Raw genomic sequence first — 19,514 nt, 5'->3', positions numbered from 1 at the left:
GCGTTCGCTGACATTCCAGGTGTGTGGGAGGAGGGAAGGCACGTCATTTCCCAGCGTGAAGGATTTCAACATGTTTGATCCGAGAGGGAACGACGCCCTGCCGACGAGGAGCCGCTTCAACCAGAATAATAAAGGTCAGTTTTTTATGATAATGGTGATCAGACATCAATACCAGCCTGTAAATCTATCAAGATGGAAATCCTTTTGTTTGGGAATATTTGACTCCGGTTTTATCGTTTTCAATACGCTGGGGAATGAGGAAGTCCACCTCCTAACTGCTTGTGTTTCATGTCTTCCAATATTGACATTAGAGGACACTTGAGCAGAACCAAACCTGTTTGCATATCGCAAACAATAACTCAAGTACTCTACTTAAGTACCGTTTCCAGGTACTTTACCCAAGTATTGATGCTGTTACTGAAGTAGAAGTACAGATACGTGCCAGGCACAAAACTAAAGTAAAGAGGCTGTTTTGAAGAGTAGAAAGTAAAGATGTTTGATTTTAAATGTAGGAAGTAAAGTAAAGAGTACAGATACCTGAAAATTCGATTTAAGTACAGTAACCAAGTATTTGTTCTTTGCTACTTCCTATCTCTGCCTACTACTTATACAATATAACGAATACAAAATAAAATCAATTGATTCCTCTTAAAATGCTTATCAAAAAATGTCCATAACTACACTCACTGGGGCTATTTTTCCACATGACGAGGACGGCTCATACTTAAATAATAAGTACTTCTAGTAGTAATTATGTATTTATATTTCTGACAGTGTATTAGTGTTAGAATACACTATAAATATACCAAACTACAACAACTAGAATATAAAATACACTACATCTACATCAGACAGAAGTGTTTTTGTTTAACGTGTATATTAAACGACGTACATGATATCAGTTTATGACCATTTTTCTCCCCTCAGACCTTCTCATCACTGATCCCAGGCCAGCGGAATATGACCACGCCGTGCACGGGAAGACGGTGAAAGAGCTGCTGCTGATGAGACGGCGGGTAAGTCACAGGTAGAACACGATGAGAAACGCTTGAGATACCTTCTAGGGTTTGGAATCATTCATTCCTGTTTCATCTATTATATAGATTATGTCTTTCTTGAGCATCAAAAACAGAAACGCAAACCAACTCAGGATTCAAACGGCTTGTTTCTCTTTCAGAAATGGAGCGGCTCTCAGGATGACCACACATTTAAACCTGCTAAATCCCAAGCTTTTGCCAGCGACCTGAACCCTCATCTGCTGGGCCCCTCGGGACCAGTGACCTCCGACACAACGCGTCACTTCCTCCCTGCTTCTCCTGCAAACGGTCACGTGACCCCACGGCAAACGCAACAAGCGTCTCTCCTGCACTGGCAAGTCCAGCGAGAGACCCAGAGGGTCGGAGGGATCTCTGCCGAGATGCTGCACGAGCAAGACGCCGATGGGGACACGTGTGTACAACGCAAAACTGTTGAGCATCACTAAGCTGAGTAAATGTGGATTTAACTGGAAACGTGCATTTTCTCTGTGCCAGGTTTCTTCACATAGCCGTGGCACAAGGGAGACGGGCTCTGGTTTACGCGCTTGCAGCCAAGATGACTGAATGTGGCTCTCTGGACATTAAAGAACACAACGGGCAGGTAACACCAACGCGTGGCGAGGTCGTATGACATCATCCAACACGACTACGTTGTTGTAAGAGTCTCCTCTTTGTGCGCAGACGGCTCTGCAGCTGGCGGCGGCCGCCGATCAGCAGCTCATCGTCTCCGACCTGCTGGCATTCGGGGCTGAGGTCAACGTGCAGGACCTGTGGGGGCGCTCTCCTCTGCACACGTGCGCCGAGAAAGGTCATTTCCTCAGTCTGCAGGTGAGGATCGTTTATCTATTTGCCAAAAACAGCCCATGCACCTCGCTGTAACCTAGCAACAGACACCTTTAACGTACCTCAAAAGTCCAGATGTGTTGTTTTCCAGCAGTGTCTCTGTCCTCGATGTCTGTATGCAGGTTTCACCCGTCCAGTCAGGAGTTCACATGCCTGGTCCAAATGAAAACATGTTTAATATTACTCCATATTGATATGATGATGATGCATTGAACCCACAACCTCACATATGTGACTGTATGACCTGCTTTCCAGAGCATCCGGAGGGCCCTGACTGGGAGCTGGAAGCCAATCGATATGGAAATGTTCAATTATGACGGTGAGCATGTTTTATTGAACGTACATCCTGGTATTTGTGAAGCGCATGTGTGATGAAACACTCTTTTTCTGTCTGCAGGTTTAACCCCGCTGCACACAGCAGTCTTGTCTCACAACGCTGTTGCTAAAGAGCTGAGGAGTCTGGGAAATCCCAGTGCACATATGGGGAAGGAGCTGATGCAGAGGGGACAGATGTATGTGGAGTGTGTTAAGACTCTGCTGCTCATGGGCGCCTCCTGTGGGACAAAGGTTAGTATCAACGTCCCTGCAGTCACTTTTGAAATGAACTTTTAGAAATGTTGCATCACCGTTAAGCTTGATATTGTGAGGAAATTACCTTTTTTTTTTCCATTTCTGCAGGATCTGAAAAGTGGAAGGACGTCTCTTCACATGGCTTCCGAGGCGGCGAACGTGGAGCTGTTAAACATCCTCCTCGACCAGCCGTCCTCCCCGCCACTTGTAAATGTCGCGGTAAGCCGTTTAGTCGTACTGAAAATCGAAGTGGAGTGAGGTTTAACACACGGGCTGCGCGTCATGTGTGCTTCTCGCGTTTCAGACCTTCAGTGGAAACACAGCCCTGCACATCGTCAGCTCGTTGCAAAATCACGACACCCAAGTGAGAGCGGTGAAGCTGCTGATGAGGAAAGGAGCGGACCCCGGGACCAGGAACTTTGAGAAAGAACTGCCGTGTCAGCTGGTGCCTGAAGGGGCCATCGGTGAACAGGTAGACCCTTTTACACCAAATAGGAAAACATTTGAAAACAAAATGATTCACAAACTAATTTTGTCTTTTCTCTTCCAGGTGCGGCTGATCCTGAAAGGGAAATATTCTCACGCTTAAGTGAAGCTCAAAAACACTGTCAGTCAGACAGTCCAAACTATCATATTACTATTTGCCTAAACAAGGCAGATGCTGGTTGTTTCTGTGAAACATCACATTGTTCATTACCAAGTAATGTCCAAAAAAAAAAAAAAAAAGTATGATTTGTATTTTTTATTTTTTAGATCCTCACAGTTTAAGTCATGGGTTTTCTTTATTTATAATGAAAATAGTTTAAATTTAATTCCTGTAATTGGAAACACATTATCTGTTTGTTTAAAATTAACTTTCGTGTCTATTAATTAAAGAAATGTATTTTCTTAATAGTGTAGTTCAAGTAGAAATCATTGGTGCTTAAACACCAAACACTACCGCATTTTATTGTGAAAAGCTTATTGTGTACATTTTTAATTGTACAGTTAGTGTAAGCAAATATTCAACATGTCATTTTGAACTATTGTATAATTTTGTGGTTATAATAAGTAACATTTTATTGTGAAACTGACTCAACTAAATCAAAATAAAGTCCCATTCCACTCTAAACTTGAATTTCTTTCCTTTCCTTCACTTTAAATGTGAGATCACTTTGGAAACTTATCTAAAACTGTCTAGATCTATAAATACTCAAAAACAACGCTTCTATGACCTTGTGGGCTTTATCAGCTGTGACCTTTTGACTCCTCAACTCCCTCCCCCACTTCTCTCCCCCACATGTCGCACTACAGGGTGTGTTTTAACCCCAAACAGACAAAAGGGCGCGAGAGAAACGATGGAAACTGTAAAAATAAGAATTACGTTTAGCCTGTTCTGAGATCTTGCAATCCAGTTTAATATTTAAATTTATTTTTTGGCCGTTTCCAAAACATCAACTTACATGTGATTACAGTCTTCCTCCAGTAAGCCTTGGTGTGTTTACACTGTCAGTACCTGAAGTAAGGTACAAACAGAAAACATTTACAGTTCATCACTTTGAATGCTGGAGGATTTAAAGGACAGAGTGACGTAGGCAGTCCAGGGAACGATTTCTGCACACAACGATGTCATCAATGTCAAATAGAAATATAGAAAAAGACAATACTTCTGAGAGTCTCTTCTCTTATTCACGGCTGGCTCTTAGAGACCGGTTTCCTCAGCTCTAAAGATCCTCCTGTCCACACTTGGCCTTCACACCAACAGAAGATCTCAGCCCTGAGCGTCCTCTCCGGGAGCTCATTTCTTCTTCTTGTCCTGCGTGCTGGTGAACCACTGGTCCAGCAGCTTCTTGCTGTAGTAGATCTGCCAGGCGTGCACCTGCACGGCGATGACGATCACCAGGTACATGACCGTCACGGCGGAGAAGCCGAAGATGAAGCGGTAGGCTTTGCCGTGCCGATAGAGCTGCTGTGCCACGGGGAACATCTCCATGCTGCCGTAGATCAGCGGGGCCACGCAGAAGAGCCCGGAGCTGATCATGGAGATGACCAAGTAGCTGATGTTGTTGCGGGGCAACGCCAGGAAGCTAAAGACGGTGGGAGCTATGCTCAGGAGGTAGGGGTACTCCCACTGGTACGGAGAGGCGACCACCTTGTGGGACACCAGGCCCAGCAGGCTCACCGTCACCTGAGAAAGGATTGAGAACACAGATTCACAACGAGCTCAGCAGTTTAAAGCAGTCAAAGGATAGTGTTACCCTTACCTGAGCCGCCATCAGCACCCAGATCAGCACATGGACTATGTTGAGTTTACGGATTTCAGACTTCAGGGCAACACTGTGTTGAATGAACATGTTAACATGGATTCAGTCATTGAAAGAGTAATTAGAATATTATTTTTCCACATTTACAACACATTTTGTGTGTTTTTTCCCCTCATTTATGTATGAAGGGAGATCCTACCTCATCTGGTAGTGAGAGGCGACCCTCTCCCGGTGCTGGAAGTCGCTGCCGTCGGTACCTGCAGCTCTCGGACCTGCTCGAGAAGCCATAGCGGATATCTGGTAGCGAAACATAACACGTTTAACATTAGTGTTTCATATCAAATTATAAACAAGAGAGAGCATTGCCTCTTCAACAGCTTCGCACCTGCTAGCATTGCTAACTGAGCATGGCTAAACTTTAGCAGATGCCTTGCTTGTCATGTCCTCTCAATAAGCATGTCATTCCAAAGATGTTATCGGAAAAAGCTTCTGTTAGCTCCAGGCGTCATAATTAATGTTGGCAGGTCGAGGTTAATTATTTATTCAGGGGGACACGGCAGCCGACGGTTGAGCTAACATGCTAATCCTCGCTAGCTGTTAGCTCGTCATCCAGATGCGAGTCTTAGCTCGGTAGCTTGAGATAAAAGGGGGATTTGCTGAGCTGTCACGTTACATTCGTTTAAAAAAATATGCACAAATGACTCGTAGCACTCACCCTTTACTTGGCGTTGTTCTTAAACACCCTTAAAACATAAATACGATGGTTGAAACGGGGAAACCAGCGTCCTGACTCGTTCCATCCACAGGAGGGGTTGGACCGACAGGCAGCGTGACGTGTCAAACCCTGATTGGCCAACCTCTTTCTCGCAAATTCGCCTCAACCATGGGATTTCACCCGGAAGTGGAAGGAAGCGCCGACGCCGTCATCAATTGTAATGTTATTGCCGGGAGAGTCAAACAGTACCATGGCTTCGAAGAAGTCAACAATTCAATTCTGGACGGACGAGGAGACCGAGTTCATGCTCCAGCAAGTGCAAAAACTGAACATTCTCAATTTTATGGACGGTCGCAAAACGAGGAACGTGAATCTATTCGAAAAAATAGCAGACGCGATGGAAGAGGAAGGTTTTGCCAGGACGCCGGAGCAGGTGAGGATTAAATGGAAAAACACAAGGACCGCATACAACAACGCGAAGCGGAGTGGACAGGGCCGAGTAAGTTGTCCGCATTACGAACTCATGGAGGATCTCATAGGAGGGCGACCTCTGTTCCAAGCCACACAACCCGGGGTGGACGTCGGTGGCGTGGAAGAAGTTGACATAAGTGAGTTGCCTACTTCACAAAGCCATGTCTCATGCTAGGTGGCCCATTGTTTACAGTACAAACCTGTTAAATATGTTGATACATGTGTAGCTAGCTAGCCTTACTGGTGTGTAAATGGTAATCTGTAATGTAACGATTCTTTTGTGTAACCTTTGGTAGAAACGGAGACGGAAGAGAACGACGAGCAGCATCTTGACTCCCTAACAGAAAGGAGCAGTAGCCATATGCCTGGTAAGTTCATCAATATTCTATCTGTCTGCACCAACCACTGCTACATGTCAGGACATGTCATAAATGTAACACCAATGGTTTCTTTAGGGACACGTTACCACCCCACCCAACCCCGCCGGAGACAAAGGAACCCTGACCTCTTTGCTCAACTTTACCAGGAAGTGAGGGCGACAAGGAGAGCTTTGCTCCAGCAGCTGAGGGAGAGCGATGAGCATCTCCGAGAGCTCACCAACGTGATGAAGGAAAGCAGAGCGGACCATAACCTCCACATGGCAGCTGTTCTCGAAGGAATCAACAGCCTGAAACCAGCACCCTCGCCCCACATTCAGCAGTTTGATATAAAACAAGAATCTAACCTGGAGTAAGTGGAATGTGGAGTATGTATATTCTGTATAGTGTGATTGTAATAAAAAATGCAGTCAAGACAAGTGTTTTTATTTCTTTATTAAACCACTATTTAACCAATTAAAGCAACAAAATTCACATACTTCAGGCACAGTTTCCCATTTAATGCTGTGCACCATTGTCCAAAGTGGAAAAAAAAAAGGAAAATAAAAAAGAATTTCATTCCAAAATGACACATCCACAGATTAAAGAAAGTACATAATAAAAAAGAGACTGACAGCTGGTCGTACAAGTCCGAGTATGAGCCGTTTTTTTTTTTTTTTTCAATGTTTGTGTTATGTTTTGCCACAGAACATGCACGTTCTGCATTTTGGAATGAATTCTGTCAACACACGGAAATGAACACAATCCCAAATAATCAGTAGTCAAACAAATAAATTACAGAGAATTCTGACAAACTGACAAAAACCTTTTTTTGTTTTTTTTTAAAGGATTCATGTCTACAAACAAAACAAGACGTTTAAAAGCAAAAAAAAAAATGACAAAAAGAGAGTTCAACGGCCAGATTGTGGACAAAACGGTTCTGTTGTGGACTTCGATATGGTGTGAAATTGGATGAAAAAACCGTCAGATCGACATGTAAATATGTGTATAAAGATTTGATTGGATTAAAAAGCCGCATTTTCAAGATAGCACAAAAAAGAGCTGTGAGTAAATGCATTGTACACTGAAACCTATACGTTGTATGTGCCCTGTATACAGTTTATAACTGTAAAGCAAAATAATAGTGAAGAGTGAATACAATTCTGCTACACAAAACCTCATAGTTCCAGGAATTATTCAAGCCATGACATGAACACTTGATATATTACGTGTGGATGGATATAAGAATAAATGCACAATGTAAACATACAAGAATTATGACAAGTGAGATTTTTTTTTTTTAAACTTCTGGTCTCCACAAACGCCACATCCTGTTTCTCATCATCCTCAATGACCAGACATTATTTCGTCACTATCGAGCCTCCATCGATGTTTGCATACGTGATGCATGTAGCGCTAAGAATAATTCAGTGAAGCGTGTTGCTACTATATATAGAGATTATTCTGCCGCCGCTCTTTGTAAACCACTTGACCTCCGTGGTACCTTCGAGACTGCGAGGTTTCCCATACATGTGATTCCACCATGATGTCATTATCATCGCCTTTGAGAGCCCAAGTTCTTACATCGGGTACAATAAGAATCCAGAAAACGTGGAGTGGACGTATTGACCGGCGTAAAGTCCTGCGGCCTGGTCGGACGGCAGCTGCATATGCACCGAGTCTCCTTGTCTCAACGGGAGCACGGCGCTCCCCGAAGCCTGATCCAGCAAGCCCTTCTTGTATTCGTCGTACGTGTACATCACCGGCTCGTTGTTCTTCATCAGCGCCACCCACACGTTGCCGCCTTTGCAGTGGACGTGGTAGGCGAAGTAGTACACCCCTGGTACGCTGCAGGTGAAGACGCCATTTTGGGGGTTGTAGTCCTGGTTGCCGTTGTGCAGGAGTTTGTCGAAGACGACGGGAGAGCCAACGGGGGGGAACGGATTGGTGAGCTTGGCCGTGAACGACGGCATCTCCACCGCGCTTCCGCCGAGGTCGCCGCCGTTCTTTTTGTAGCCTTGTTGTTGGCCGGTGTACGGGCCGCTAACGGGGAGGATCTGCCCGAGGTCTGGTGACACGGAGGTTAGTCCTGGAGGACCAGGGGGTCCAGGTTGTCCCGGTGCCCCTGGAAGTCCAGCAGGGCCACTCGGCCCGGGGTTACCTTGAAGACCAATACCACCCGTGGGTCCACGTTTTCCCTCACCGGGATAGCCATGTTTGCCAGGTGAGCCTGTCTCACCTTTTGGCCCTGGCATCCCAGGAGGTCCAAGTGGTCCCCCTGGTCCTGTAAGCCCTGGGATACCTTGTGGTCCCTGGTAGCCTTTCTCCCCATGTTGCCCCCCCTCTCCTCTTGGTCCAGTTAATCCTGCAGCACCAGGGGCACCAGGTGAACCCCTAATACCAGATTCTCCTTTAGGGCCAGTGGGCCCTTGTAAACCTCTTTGTCCCGGTAGTCCACCCCCACCAGAAAAACCTGGCTGTCCTGGAAGACCTGGGGGCCCTAAATCACCCTTCATTCCTGGATTTCCTTTAGATCCCCCAACACCATCCTCTCCCCTTTGCCCTGGAAAGCCAAGACTACCAGGAGCCCCTATTGGTCCTGGTGGGCCAGGCATACCACTAGGACCAGTGGGACCAATGACCCCTGGAAGACCTGCATGACCTTTATCACCTTTTAGGCCTGTAGGCCCAGGAAGCCCAGCATGCCCCTTGTGACCCTTAGGACCTGGAAACCCTGCTTTACCATAACCTGGCAAGCCTGGACCTCCTGGTAAACCAGGATGCCCTGAATCACCTTTTCCTCCAGGGAGCCCTGGTTGCCCTCTGAAACCATCTTTTCCTGGTTTTCCAAGTCCTGGCAAGCCTGGCGGTCCTGGTAGACCACTTTCACCTGTTGGCCCTGCAGGTCCTGACTCTCCAGGAGGGCCAGGTTTTCCTGGTATTCCTGGTTGTCCAGGGAGACCACCCAAGCCAGGTTTGCCAACCCCATTCATGCCCGGATTTCCAGGGGGACCTGGTGGTCCGCTAGGTCCTTTCAAACCTGGCAAACCAGGTTGACCATATCCATTTTCCCCCTTGAGGCCTGGAGGACCAGCAACCCCAGGGGGGCCTTTTGTGCCAGGCTCCCCAAAAGGACCTAGCTGGCCGGGCAGCCCCTGACCTCCAGGTTTTGAAATCCCTGGCAGTCCAGGGGGACCTGGGAGCCCTGGAGGCCCAGGAAGTCCAGTAGGTCCTTCTCCACCATTAGGACCAAGATCACCTTTTGGTCCTGTTAATCCGGGTCCTCCAGGTTTTCCTGGCACACCTGGCATGCCAGGTTTTCCAATTCCCGGATACCCTTGAGGACCAGGAGACCCTGGCTTTCCCGGTAGCCCTGGCAATCCCTGCCCTGGTAGTCCGGGGGGGCCTTGTGGTCCTGGCGGTCCTGTTGGTCCTGGGGGGCCCTGAACTCCTTGTGGTCCCTCTCTCAGACCTTCTACACCAGGACCAGGAGGAGGTGGACCTTTTGCCCCTCTGGGGAATGTTTGTCCTGTAAACCAGAGGCGATATTTGGTAGATAGACGTGAATAATTGACTCAATCAGCACGGATCAATAACATTAGTGTGATTAACTAGTTGCCCTCACCTTTGCCCTCCATCAGCGGCCTCTCTTTGGCCATTTGCAAAGGCAGCTGAGGAAGCTCCTGTCCATACTGAGGCAGCAACGGCAATGGCATGTCGTTGCCCAAGAACTGCTGCTGGGGGTACCCGTCGTTGTACTGTGGCAAGGGCTGCTGAGGAGGCTGTTTGTGTCCATAATACGCCCCGGCGTGGGCCAGCTGCAGGAAACACAGCTGGAACACGGCGGCGAGGAGGCGGGACGAGTGGCGGAGTCCAGCAGCCATGTTCTGCAGGAAAATGGGTGGAAACGGTAGAAAGCAATTTAAAAGTAAAGTTTAAAAAAAAACACTACAGTTCCCATAATGCAACATTTGTAGTCTAAGCCATGTGGGTTATTTTCTCCCCCCAGAGCCTTAGGAGACATCTGTGTTTGCACGGCGAGTAAATGGATCTTAATGTGTCAAATTGGCGGCGTGATCCTTTAAATCCAATATTCCTTTTGTCGAGTTCAGCAAATATCTGGTCACGGTCCGCTGGCAGTCCGTGCTGGGAAAAAAAAGATCTGGAGTTCATACACAGCTGCAGCTAATCTGCACCAGGGGGCGTTCACGTTCACGCACAGGCGTGGAGAAGAGGAGCTGTACACCTTTCGTGTTCATCCAGCAGGCGGTGCTCTTCGATCTGAGTCAGGAAACGTGAAACCCACTGTGGTGAAACCCCCCCAAAAAAAGTCCTCGCAGTCTCACAAGCCGCGAGGTGAAATATACACACATGCTGCTGAAACGTATTGGGTAATTAAGAGGCTCCACAGGGGAGGCGGTCAGTTTTGAACATAATCCTTTAAACATGTCTGCTCTAAAGAGATTGGCTAAGTGCTGCCAAGAGCACAGAGGGAAAACAAACAGTGATGGGGCGCTTGTGTGTCCTGAACCAGCACCGAGGAGATCAAAGATGTTGGAAATGTGATCATATTATCAGGTTTTTTTCTTCCAAATATGAAGAAAGATCCTCTTACTTTGGGATTTCTCCTCCTCTCAAGCTGAAGGTCGTCGCTCCCTCCGGCCTGCGCCTCCCTTCAGCCTCGACTTCCCCTCACTTTAGGTCGCTTTTCTGGGTCTCTTCCAAAGGCATGAGTGGGACGCCGGCCATGCACGGGATCCAGCCAGGTGTGAGCTGCAGTCCTGCTGTGAAAATATGAATGTCAGGTTGGATGAATGTCAGCGGGTGACCTTTTTCGCAGAGGCCTGGGGTTTGTAGCACCGAGCTGCCATCTCCACCTGGTAGACATATTTTGGCCTCGATACAGTTATGCCGAGACACACCTCTTTTCCTTGAGGAATGCGGGGACAGAGGTATTAAAAATAAATGGAATGGAACTGTTAAATGATATGAAATGCTCGGCTTTGGGAAGGGGAATGTTATTGAGACGTCTCGGGGCTACAATGTTCAACTTGTCTGTTTAAACGTGGAACGGGAAACCAAATATTCAAGCGTCTTAGTGGTTTCTCCTTATGGCCATGAATATGTATTCATACAGTCAATATACAATGAGCATGTGACTGAATTCAGACGACTGGATGTAAAAGAAGCTCCAAACAACGTATAGATCCAGCACCATGGACAGAGCCTGCACACACTGTCCACCTGGAAGTCTGTACACTCCTGGAACTGACCCCGGATCTGTTTCACTCTTACATAACCACATCAGTGACATGATATGTAATAAATAGTCCCATATTCCTTTTGGTTTTAATGGACTGAATGTGTGCTTTAATTCCCGATGAATGTCTGGAGAGGAAACGCAGCTCAAAACTGAAAGCTCGTCTCAACACAACTACTTGTGACCAGACTAAATCGCCTTTCTGTTTGTTTTCCCAAAAAACCCCAGCGCCGGAGCAGAAACATCTTTGTCGGATATAAAAACCAGCTGGGGGTTGATCTTCATGTATTGATCTCCTAAATTGAACATGATTTCACACATGGGGATGTTAAACGTCTCATCGCTGTGGTCCAAACTTGTATTCCCACAATGCAAGAGGAAATGAGACGACCTCCGTAAAAAACAATGAGGAAAGCAAAAGCAGGAGGACGGAGCGGTGCTTTGAAACACATGTTCCCTCTAACCCACCAACGGATACGTCAGGCCTCCAAGCCGCCGTGGTTTCCAGAGGAGAAGCAGACAAAAACACGTCCGATCCCATCAAAGCGGACGAGATGCATGAGATCATTGTGGAAGTTGGCTGCAGCTTCAGAGCTTCTTCAGAGGCCGCCTGACGTCTTGAGGACGCTGTCAACTGTGGGGCGGCGGAGCTAGAAGAAGCTCTTCTGCTCTTTATCCACTTTTTGTATCTGAATCACACGTTGTTATCATATCATTGATTTTAGGAGTCGAAAACGGCCTCGATAACAAGAGCACCACAGCCCACAGACATCACCTGTTGTGGGTGAAGCTGTGGGGAAACAGCAGGTTTGTCTCATTCCTGCCAACGTTTTTGGAAGTCAAGGCGTTTCCTGTTCCATCCACGCAGCCGGAGCCGTCGGCGTTGCTCCTGATGTGATCCGAACAGCACCAGGAGTTTGTGTTTCTGATCATCTAACTTCCTTCATAAAATCTCTTTATTTGACCATTTCCATTCGGTTTTGGCACACAGGCTCCTCCTCCTCCTCCCTTAACAGGTCATTCGCAGGAAGTCCTTTTTCCAGCGCCACATAAGCTTTCGATTAGAACTCAATGATCAGCTCAGCTTGTAAGATTTGTGGAGCTATTTAAAGTGAAAGCCCCGCACACGGCCAACGTCTGGAACAAAACAAGTCTCTATTTGCAAAACTGGAGGATTTTTAGACTGGGATACTCACATGGTGTTGGAGACTGACCAAAGTGCATCATGATAACCAGATTCCTCATTAAAGTTATTAACTCCACCTGTGATGATGAGGGGACGGATACGGTTTGTTTCTGCACCTGCTAGCCTGCCTCTCTCCAAAACTAAATCTGCATACCAGCAGCTCTAAAGTGTGTTAAATACATACATAACAACCAAAAAGTTGACTATTTCTTGGCCAGGAGCAACAACTGTTGTGTGTATGGACAGGATAAAGTGATTTATTTTAATCTAGATTAAGAAAACATGGTTTCTGAGAGAGAAGATAAAGGGTTTATATGTATATATAGTGATTTTTGCATTATTGGCTGCTATGAAAAGGCATTAGAACTCACTGCAGTTGTACTTTACATGTATATTCAGAAGGTTGAAGTATCTGCAAAGACGGAGCAGACTTCCTGCTTCTTTTTTTCCCTCATCTTGTGTCTGGATGACTTGGACGCAGCCTCCAAGTCCAGGACACCTCCTCGCCCTCGCCTGATGACAATCCCGTGATGGATGCGGGTTCCTCTGAACCGCTCTGCCAACATTTACAACTACAGCCGGGGCCCCGGCTTGGTGATGAGCCACAAGTCTTTTATCACCTCCAGCTTTGGCTTTGAAAATAATCAAATCTCCACTTTCTCCCTCTCCTGACCGATTCCAGATGGGGGGAGTCGACCGCTCGATAAACAAACGAGGAGGAAGAGAGGCACGTTATTGCTTACAGATAAGGGCGCTGAGACGCAACAAAAAGGGGACGAAAAAGCTCAAAAAATGCGACACACACACACAAGTTGCATAAGCACTAAGACAACATCTGCACCTGTGTGTGTGTGTGTGTGTGTTATTGCCGTTATCTACTAAAAGCACTCCACATCTACAACAACAATTTCCTGCTTCCAGCTCTTTCAAAGATATGGATTTGCTGCTTTTCTTTTGAGTTATAAGACACACAAACTACACATATTTGGGATCTGAAATACACAGATTTCCACATGAATCTTGTAAAGTCATCACTTTTATAAATAACAACATTGAACTCTCCATAAATAAATACATACTCTCTGCAAACAAAGCCGGCAGTGATGCTGGTTGTTCAATAGAGGGCGCCAAACTCCCCTACCCTGACAAAAGACCAACCCTTTTGGATAATAACATTCATTTGTGGATGTTTTTAGAGCCACTTCCCATCGACGGTGTCTCGTTAATCCCTCTGACAACCGCTCACATCCAGAGAATATTCGGTGTCGGAGTTTCCCACCACGCCTCGGCTTATCACGGGAAGGGAAAATCGCCGAGTCCAAACTATTTTGCTCTCCTGCAGCATTCCTTCACACCTACTCGACGTCTCCACCTTTCGGAGGGCGTCTGCGGCCTCCGACGAGGGGTCGTCTGACCTTTAGGCGGATCGAGAATCCTGCTTTTTAAAAGGCGGTGACACGTTTCAAACCCGCAGCGAGAGGGGAAGTGGCGTCCGGTTGCAGTGTTTGCTTATTGCCGCTTTAACCTTTGACATACACGTACGTACATGCACGTAATTGCACCTACACCTCCCTCCAACACACACACACACACACAGTCCGACCTCCTCACCCGTCTCATTGACAGATTTTCCCTCTCCTGCAGCTCTGGCAACCACAAGTCAACCCGATGTCTGGCCACAATTTTCATTTCAGGCAAAAATCAGAGCGGGGAGGAGAATTATTTTCCTATTAGCTTCGAGTTCAGTCAAAACAGAATATCTGGTGTCAGCCGACGTTTAATAGCGCTTCAACTAACAGTCGCTTTGAGTTTTCAGGTACTTTTAAATGGTTTGTTCATATGTTTAGAGAGGGAAGAATGAGGAGTGTCTCTGCAGAGAGCTTATCTTCACGGCAGCAAGGAAACTTGCGGTTTTGTCACGTTTTTTTTTTCCTCGCTCCCTCTCATATTTGCACTGGCTCTCAAAGGGACACTCCACTCGCGAATGATTATTTTTATAGGCAATAACAACGTTTGGCCAATAATCAGATCTGATCACTCGCACTGCGCTTCGAACCACAGGCTCCAGTGGGGAATTCTGCAGTTTGCAGCTGCGTAAATATAGTTTATGTACGGAGTAAAGGCCCGTACTGAGCAAGAAGCCACATGTTGTCTTCGTTCCAACGCTGGAAAGTAACTCCAAAGATTTGCTCCAGTAGATTCAGATGATTTTACATCGAAACAACAACACAAGTACATAAAAGCAGCGTCTTTTTTACATTTCCGAGTCTATAAGTCCCCTCTCGGCTGCTTTTATCACAATCCTTGTTCAAATCCCCAAAAAGGCCAAAATATTCTGTTTCACAAGCATTAACAATCTGATTATGTCTTATAATAAAACATACAGTTCACGATTGAACTAGTATTTTTACTGTACTGTATTTGTCCGCTGTGACTTCTGAAGCATTGGCACTCCTACTAGAATAAAGCATCCCAACGCTTCCTGCCAATTCATCTAATAAAAGGCACAAAAATGCCAAAAAAAATCTCCATCGCAAATTGACCACAAATTCCTTGCAGCGTTTCCAACGGTCTACAATGAATGTTTTTGCGATTCCAACACGAGACATCGAAAATATCGTACAAGCGAGCAAATGAGAGCTTCCAGAGGAGTGATTGGTGAAATGTGGAGGGCGAGAGTGTCATATTAAAGCATGACTCAGTGTTGTTTTAGGAGGGTTTATAGCTGACAGTTACACTGGGACTCTACTTTCTCACACAGATACCAATTTCCTGAGCTCATCAAAGTGCAGTTATGATTTAGTTCTCACAACACGCGTGCATCTTCTGACCGGTGACAGTAATGGGATATGACGACGGTCCCCGGGAAGCTTAATGTGTTATACAGTCACACTGTAAAATATGCCACTCAGAGAGAAGAAAATGCGATCCTCCCTTTTCCCCGACTGTCCAGATGTTTTTGCAGTGGAGTATTTACGAGGGATCATAAGAGCTTCCACTCGGTCTACTTAGTAGTTTAGATAAGAGATACTTTTTTTTTTGTCGTGGAATCGCTTACAGAAACATGCATATAATAAAAGACGGCAAAAGCATTCGGAAAGGTGATTTATATTCCGTCTCTGCAGAGGTTTTGCGAGGCCGTGCACGGTAGCAGGAGAGTGCTTGGACTCGAGTCACCGAGGCTGCAGCTGCAGGATCAAGAGACACATTCCCTCTGAGCTACATAAACACTTCCTGTTCACTAGGTGAGAACTGGGAGGGAAAACACCGTCAGGAGACATATCTAGAAAGAAGCGTCTGATTGGCTGACATTTGACACTTCAGCTCGAGGAGACGGTTAGCTTAGCGTAGCTCCTCACGGCTTGTATCTAAAACATCCCGCGGTGATGCTTCTTCTCTGTGCCTCGAAGTGAAGGGTTTACAGTGAAACACGTGTCTGGAGAGGTGAAGCCGATCCGTGGCCAAACCTCAGAGTTCACAGGAGAGCTCCAGCTACTCGCAGGGCCCTGGACACACACGGCAACAACCATGTTTGCCAAAGATCTTTAGGTGAGCGGCTCACCCTATACTTGTTTTCCTGTGTGGGAAAAAAAAAGCGCATGCATGTGTCGTGGTGGGTCCAGACGTAACACCACTGCGGAGAAACGACCCGTAAACTCTTCCATAACAAGCAGACATTCCCCGAATGTGCTGCCCAAAAATCCCAAAGCTCTAGATTTCCTCGATTGGAGCTTTTCGTGACCTCCTCGCGTCTGCAGAACGGTGTTGTGTGTGTGTGTGTGTGTTCCCTACCACATTCCGCCGATGCCAACCGAGGATTACACTTATGGTAATCAGAAACCATCAGCAACTTATTTAACCTCAGCTATGTCAGTTCAGCCACATTTTCCCCTAATTAAGAGTTTTCTCTCGAAGAAAGGGGAAAAACATGAATTCTCTAAATGGCAATAAAGAGCTGGGAGTTAGAAACAGATGCAACAAAAAAAATCGGACAAAGTTCCTCTCAGGCCCATAAAAGCTGATGTGGTGTATCTAACATTTTATGATGACACTTATCACCTCAGCTCATCAGACAGGCTGTGAACCTCATTAGCCATGGAAGAACATTTCTATTTGAACCAAAAACAGATGCCAGTTCCTTTTAAAAGACATTTCCAGCCACTTTCACCGGCAAACCGAGACAGGAGTGGACATGTTTAACATGGGGATGAATCCACATCCGTGTCAAACAGGGATTCCCTGTTTCCTGGCAGGTGCACACTCCCATATTCTGTATCATGAAGAGGACAGAGAGGCCAAAACATCTGGCTCCTTTGGGATTCGTCATTTCAACTATCATTATGGCAGCCGTGTGATGTTTGTCTGCATTGCTGCGTGAATAATGGGCTTTCAGCATGCAACACAAATGGGTATAAATAAGAAGATTGGAAACACTCACTCCTGCATGTTTTCGGCAGACAGAAAGATTTCCCGAACCCCAAACTTTCCATCTCTGACTCATTTCTCAGAGCCAGCGTGCTGCCAGAAAGCCTCTTTCTAAAACGGACTTTAATCCTGCCTTCTCCCATTTATTTAGTAGAGTTAAAACTACGATAACCTCCACACGGAGTCCTTTTTTCTTCCTCAAACCAACAAGTGAAATCTCAAGAAATGTCAAGACATTCCATTAGCTGGTGCTAAATCCTGTCAAGATGCGGCACCGTGCATTTGTTTTAACAAGCTTAAGTCGGAGGTTATTCTTCCCAGGTGTCTCTTTTGGATGTTCTTTGCATTTGGAATAAGGTCAGACATGATCTGAGGAGACTTCTGTCAGCAGTTTTGTTGCCTTGCCTCACGTGCCACCCCCAAAACTTACTCGTGGATCGTTCCAAGAATTTAAACAGGAGGTGATTTGTCCGTTTTTTTTCCAGGAAAAAAAGGGATCCAGGCGAGGCATCGCAATCTGATAACTTTGCAATAAAATCACAATCCACAAGCTAATGAGCGCTGGGTGGAGGTTAAAAAACCTAAACATGGCGGCCTTGCCAAGCACAACACCCACCCAACCCGGCGTGTGAGCGGTGACGCATCACTTACCTTGTGTGTGCTGCTGCTGCTGCTGCTGGGTGGAAGTATCACAGAGCCGTGGAGCGACTGAACAGCAGCTCCGGTGAAAGTTTTGGCTTTTATCTGCAGGTGGGTGGAGCCGCACGAGGCGAGAGAGAGGGAGACGCTCTGGATCTGTGCATGAGAAGGAGGGAAAAGAGGATAACAGGATCTGTGTGAGCGGGGAAACCACTGGAACGGCATGTTTGCGGCATTAGGCGTTATTAGAGGCGGAAAGGCGCCGAGGCCCAATCAGCTGCACGGCTGGATATTAGCAGGAGGAAGATCCTTGTTGGACATTCTTTGCACGCAGAAAGAGTCTTAGTCTGATTGTCACAGATGTTAGAGCTGCATAAAGAACAGCTGATGCTGATGAGAAAGTCATCACTTACTCAACTGTCAGCAAAGACGTGAGGATGTATCCTCTGGGCACCATGAACAGCTTAAAACGATGGTAGTGTCCAAACTGTGTGGAAGCAGCAAGCCGAGGCAGCGGGGAGAAGCTCCAGTCCGCACAGCTGGTTCACATTTGAGGAATTATTCTTTGTGTTTTTGTTTGTGCTGCTTTTTCAAGCTCTTTAACATCCCCGGCGCAGGGACTGCTTAGAAAGAAAACATTTGGGTTTCCCCCCTCCTCCTCCGAGCCATTTCACCGCCGGCCCCTTTGTGCTGAAATTCACCGTGCTAATTTCTGCTTGCGAGAGTCATTTGCAACACAAATAATCATCCGTCGTGCTGTTAACCTCCAGAAAAAGGAGAAAAACAGTCTTTTTTTCAGCTAATAGATGAAGCTAATCTTCATTTGTCATTGTCCAAAGTCCAGAGCAGTTTTCCCAACATGCACCAGAGAACAACAGGCCCGTGCTGCTGCGTGGAAACACTGACCTCATGCCTGTGTGCGTGCAGACTTCCTGTTCGTGTAGTTATTAACCTGCGACTCAGATCTCCACGCCAACATGCACACAGAAAAGCCTGGCGACGACTCTTATTGCTTCCTGTTTCCCGTTTCACCAGCAGCTCGTCCTCATCTAATACAGACAGGTGGATGCTTTGTCACAACCTTTCAATGCATTCTTTTCTGTGATCTGATTGGCTGAAATGCTTTTCAACAAGTAGTCGTGAAACACGTTCATGTTCCAAAAGCAACAAAACACTGAGATGAAGTGAAGTGGACATCGGAAAGAAAGAATCTGTGTGGGCGCTCTTTCTCCATTTCTTTTCCTGGCTCCTCTCTCCAATGATCGCTGGAGGGTAACGGGAACATATATATATATATATGTTATATATAAGTAAAGTTAAGGCCCAAACACTCGATTTAAACCTCCACTCTGTAGTTTTTGTATTTAATGGTCGGTTTATTATGAATGAGCCATGCATACGCTTATTTATAATAGAGAAAGAAAAACAAGAGGCCGACGCAGAAGGGAAGAGAATCTTGGCCGTCGATGGGAGCCGTCTGGTCGAAGGGCATATTAAAGCCCGTCTCTTGGTTCCTCGTTGGAGGACGGAGATCTTTGGAGCGTTTTGGACGAAGACGTGCTCATTTAAGCGGCTGGAAAAGCGTGAGCCAATAACCTTCCCAAGCAAGGCCGTAGCAATCTTCTGTAAAATGACTTGGCAAAAGTAGTTGACTCCACTAGCTCGAGATCGGATGAAATATGTGGCTGCAGCAATCACACGATGCATATGTGGGAAACGGTAAAAAAAAAAAGGCTTGCTTAATGCGTCCCCGGGTCCTCAATCAGACG

General features: G+C 46.4%; 3 protein-coding genes across 5 annotated transcripts; 1 reads left to right on the top strand and 2 right to left on the bottom strand.

The window, feature by feature from the left end:
* The first annotated feature begins 29 nt into the window (after positions 1–29).
* Positions 30–3,732, top strand: nfkbiz (nuclear factor of kappa light polypeptide gene enhancer in B-cells inhibitor, zeta). The gene is made up of 10 exons (XM_084003936.1): positions 30–134; positions 928–1,016; positions 1,178–1,449; positions 1,533–1,638; positions 1,719–1,865; positions 2,136–2,199; positions 2,278–2,447; positions 2,559–2,669; positions 2,755–2,922; positions 3,001–3,732. Exons 1-10 carry the CDS (start codon positions 71–73, stop codon positions 3,037–3,039), a joined length of 1,230 nt encoding a protein of 409 aa, XP_083860062.1. The 5' UTR covers positions 30–70; the 3' UTR covers positions 3,040–3,732.
* Positions 3,733–3,839: 107 nt separating this feature from the next.
* LOC311009635 (protein jagunal homolog 1-B) lies at positions 3,840–5,533 on the bottom strand. The gene is made up of 4 exons (XM_084003937.1): positions 5,409–5,533; positions 4,893–4,990; positions 4,694–4,766; positions 3,840–4,617 (listed from the first exon to the last, which is right to left on the bottom strand). Exons 2-4 carry the CDS (start codon positions 4,979–4,981, stop codon positions 4,228–4,230), a joined length of 552 nt encoding a protein of 183 aa, XP_083860063.1. The 5' UTR covers positions 4,982–4,990; positions 5,409–5,533; the 3' UTR covers positions 3,840–4,227.
* A 1,143-nt stretch (positions 5,534–6,676) lies between these two features.
* On the bottom strand, positions 6,677–17,854 carry LOC311010212 (uncharacterized protein). Of its 3 annotated transcripts, none has more exons than XM_084004822.1 (4): positions 17,758–17,847; positions 10,851–11,016; positions 9,861–10,122; positions 6,677–9,764 (listed from the first exon to the last, which is right to left on the bottom strand). In XM_084004822.1, exons 3-4 carry the CDS (start codon positions 10,117–10,119, stop codon positions 7,816–7,818), a joined length of 2,208 nt encoding a protein of 735 aa, XP_083860948.1. In that variant the 5' UTR covers positions 10,120–10,122; positions 10,851–11,016; positions 17,758–17,847; the 3' UTR covers positions 6,677–7,815. The 3 variants fall into 3 exon arrangements, with proteins under 3 accessions (XP_083860948.1, XP_083860947.1, XP_083860949.1); XM_084004821.1 differs by having other exon boundaries at positions 10,851–11,019; positions 17,758–17,837; XM_084004823.1 differs by lacking the exon at positions 10,851–11,016 and having other exon boundaries at positions 17,758–17,854.
* Positions 17,855–19,514: the final 1,660 nt, after the last annotated feature.

The sequence above is a fragment of the Eutrigla gurnardus genome (genome assembly GCF_963514095.1).
Source record: "Eutrigla gurnardus genome assembly, chromosome: 24".
Lineage (NCBI taxonomy): Eukaryota > Metazoa > Chordata > Actinopteri > Perciformes > Triglidae > Eutrigla > Eutrigla gurnardus.
This window is presented reverse-complemented; position numbering and strand designations above follow the sequence as displayed.